We start from the raw sequence: 3634 nt of genomic DNA on the forward strand, positions 1-3634 counted from the left end.
ATAGAATGGGCAATTGTCTAATGGACCAAGCAATTCCTGAAATAGTTACGTGATGGTATTGGGGGTGAGGACTGTTTCATTATGTTCATCCCAGTGGACTTTTACCCAAACCCTCCCCGGACAGGCTCCATTGTGGGCATGAGGATGCAAGCCTGTGAGCACAGAGCCAGAGAAAGACAGGGCTCTGCTGTCAGTGAGGAGACCGTGTGTGAACCAGGTGCTGGGAGCGTCCAGTGGGGACACATGAGGCTCCCGTGTTCCTCGGGACATGATTATAGAGAGGAGGTGCCCTGGGCCCAGATTTTAAAAAGCACTCGCTTCGGTTTTGATGCAGTTTGTCCTAATAATTGTCCTACGAACCTTGAGAAGCTGCTGGGTCTCGGCGGGAGGAGAGCTTGGCTGCAGAGCCCTGCAGGAATCTCAGGATGGCGGCCGGGCCCTTCTGCACAATGACCTGAGGTGGGAACTCCAGGGGGCAGTGCCTCAGGTTCAGTGCCCTCAGCGTCGTCACGTTCCCTGACGGAGAGGAAGAACCATCAGCATGTTACACACTCTCCTGTGCAATGGAGACAGGAGATGACAGTTACTTTTGCACATTAGGAAAAAGAGGTCCTGTTGAGAATTCTGGGTAAATTATATGACAGGCGTCTGAAATTTGCTTTAAAAAAAAAAAAACCCTGCAGGGGGGACAGATTCCACAGATTAAGACCAGTCTAATTACAAAATAAAATAAAATAAACAAACAGAAGCAACAACAGCAGCCCTCTAGTAAAAATCACCAAAAGCTGCTATAATATATTATCCAAAATGCCTATCTTCAACAATACCAAAAACTATAAGGAAAGTAAAATATGGCACATACTCAGGAAACAAGCAGCCAAGAGAGACTGTCTTCGAGCAGGCTCAGATGCTGGATGTAGCATACAAAAACATCAAAGCAGTTGTTATAAACATGTTCAAAGAAATGAAAAAAAAACCCAACTTAAATAATTAAAGGAAAATATAGTAAACTGTCTCAACAAATATAGAATGTCAACAAAAATAGAATTATTAAATAACCAAACAGCAGTTTTAGACTTAAAAATTGCAAAGACTGAAATAAAAAATTCACTGGCCTCAAGATGACAAAATGGCAAAAGCAAATACAAGACGACAAAAGAAACACGTCAACTGAAAGATGGAGAGATAATATGTATGCAAGCTGAGGTCCAAGAGAAAAAAGATTCAAACCACAACAGAACTCAGAGACCCATAGAACATCAAGAATGTTAATATACATGTGACAACGGTCATAGGAGGAGTAAAAGAGAGGGTTAGAAAAAAATCTGAACAAACCATGGCCAACACAGCTCTAATTTGATGATAAACATTAATGTATATATCTAAGAAGCTTAACAAATCCCAAGTAATATAAACCACAAGGATTCACACTGAGAAACATCACAAACTACCGAGAGACAGAGAAATATTATTGAAAACATCCATGGAAAGACAACTCAGCACCTACAAGGGAACAGCAACTATAAGATCAAGAGCGGACTTCCTGGAGAAAGCAGTGGTGGCCTAAGCACAGGGGAGCAGGTGTCCACAGTGCTGTCAATCAAGGGCTCTGGGTCTGGCAAACTCTCCTTCAAAAAGGCAGATGAAGATATTCCCAAACTGATGCAGGTAGAAATAGATCATCTGAATCAATCTATAACAATTAAGAAAATGAATTAGTAATTTAAAATCCACCCCCCAACACACACACACACACACACACACAATCTCAAGTCTAGTTGCAAACCATTGAATGGAACAGATGAGTTTAACAGCAGACTAGACTCACCAGAAGACCTAGAACTCAAGGCAGGTCAATCCTATATAATAAAAAGCTAATATGCAAATTGTCCCCTCGGTCGGGAGTTGGCCCAGGTGCGGGGGCTGGCCAACCACCTGCGTCCCCTTCCCCTGGCTGGCCCAGCCCTATTGGCCCCGATCGGGGCAGACCAGCCAGACCCCACCTGTGCACGAATTCATGCACTGGGCCTCGAGTGGAAAACAACAGAAAATGGAACACAGAGAGAAAAAAAAGAATCGGGGAGAAAGGGAGCATTCAAGGCCCATGGGACAGAATCAGAATCTAAACTTGTGTAACTGGAGTCCCAGGAAGAGAGGAAATGAGAATGAGAAAGAAGCAACGCTCCAGGTAAAAGGCAGAGACCATCAGACTGGACAGAAGAGCGGCACCCAACCACACCGGCCTGCGGCTGACAACGCAGAGGCTGAAGTCAAAACTGGGAAGGTAGGTGCATGCGCGCGTGAGGGTGGCCAGGAGGAGGCTGAAGTGAATGCACTCACACACTCTGAGCCAATGAGCACGGGAACATGCATGTGAAACCACAGGGCTAGCGCTCCACACAAACCAGAGCGCCAAAAGCAACAAGAAAATATAAAAATCCCAAAATTTCTATCCATCCAATAACATCGTATCAAAATACAAAGAAGCAGAAGTTGGTGGATCTGAAAGGAAAGGTTTCATCGCCCCTCACGCTAGGCTGCGGGTCACTCTTTAGGTGTAGAAATCGCGCAGGCGCTGGCAGCTTTTGGGAGCCCGAGGACAGAGGCAGAGGGCGTGAGCCACACGTGGGCCTCCCCTCGGGGCCATGCCTGGCGCCACTGCAGGTTGCAGCAACCTCACTAGACTGTATTCTAAAACCACCTTTTATTTGGTTGGTTGAGTACTTACCCAGCTGCACAGGTAACATTTTGATAGGATTTCTTTCTAAAAGCAAAGTTTTCAAATACCTTTAAAACAAAACAGAACATATATTATTTAAAAGCAGAAAGTCGAGTAACTGTCCCTAAATGATACCGCTCATTTGTCTTCTCTTTAAGGCAGCAATGCCACAGAGCCACAGAGTGACCACAGGCGTGGTCACCTGTCCCAGCATCGGACCGAGCTCTCGCCCGGCACTGCTGACCTCAGGGCCAGGCAGTGCTTGGCTGGGGAACGGTCCTGTGCCTGAGGGTGTTTATAGCAGCATCTAGGCCTGTCCCCACAGGATGCCAGTAAACCACCCTCCATCCCGTGACAACCACAAAACCTGCAGACATTGCCAATTGTGCGCAGGGAGAGGCAAATTCTCCTGGCTGAGAACCAGTGCCCGGCTGTGGGTACCCGGTGACACACGCACCACACGGGGGTGCCTGAGGTGTGTGTGATGCACCCCTGCATTTTCAGGTGCTCTGTGCAAATGTTCTCCATGGTCAAGAGTGTGCTGCCTGGCATGTCTGCCCTGCTTATGGATGGTGATTCACATACTCGTGGCCAGAGAAGTCCCCAAGCAAGGATACCTGGTTTTGGGGCAGTTTCTCCCCATATTTGACACCTGTTAGCATGACTTGTAAAATTTAGCACAAAAGAGACCGCAGGCAGAGAGGATGGCTGGAGGGCCCCAACAGAAATGACTGGCTGCATGCCTGCTGGGGAGTCACCAGTTCATGCTACCTCGGCCCCTCTGGCTCCACCTGAATGAAGACCGTGTCGTATATTAACGGCAGTTTCCCTTCCTCCTTCCCTTCTCAGGGGTCCCCAGCTGAAATCTGGTGTGAAAGGACCACAAATACTCTGGCTCGTCAGTGGCTTCAGCCC

General features: G+C 47.3%; 1 protein-coding gene across 1 annotated transcript in view; it reads right to left on the reverse strand.

The window, feature by feature from the left end:
• Positions 1–2787, reverse strand: part of LRRC27 (leucine rich repeat containing 27) — a 13091-nt gene extending 10304 nt beyond the window's left edge. The window contains exons 1-2 of the mRNA XM_015572767.1: positions 2729–2787; positions 361–516 (exon numbers count right to left, since the gene is read on the reverse strand). Coding sequence (XP_015428253.1) covers positions 361–516; positions 2729–2747 — 175 coding nt within the window. The 5' untranslated portion in view covers positions 2748–2787. The remainder of the gene's footprint in view (positions 1–360; positions 517–2728) is intronic.
• Between the last annotated feature and the right edge of the window lie 847 nt (positions 2788–3634).

The sequence above is a fragment of the Myotis davidii genome, unplaced genomic scaffold (genome assembly GCF_000327345.1).
Source record: "Myotis davidii unplaced genomic scaffold, ASM32734v1 scaffold72, whole genome shotgun sequence".
Taxonomy (NCBI): Eukaryota; Metazoa; Chordata; class Mammalia; order Chiroptera; family Vespertilionidae; genus Myotis; species Myotis davidii.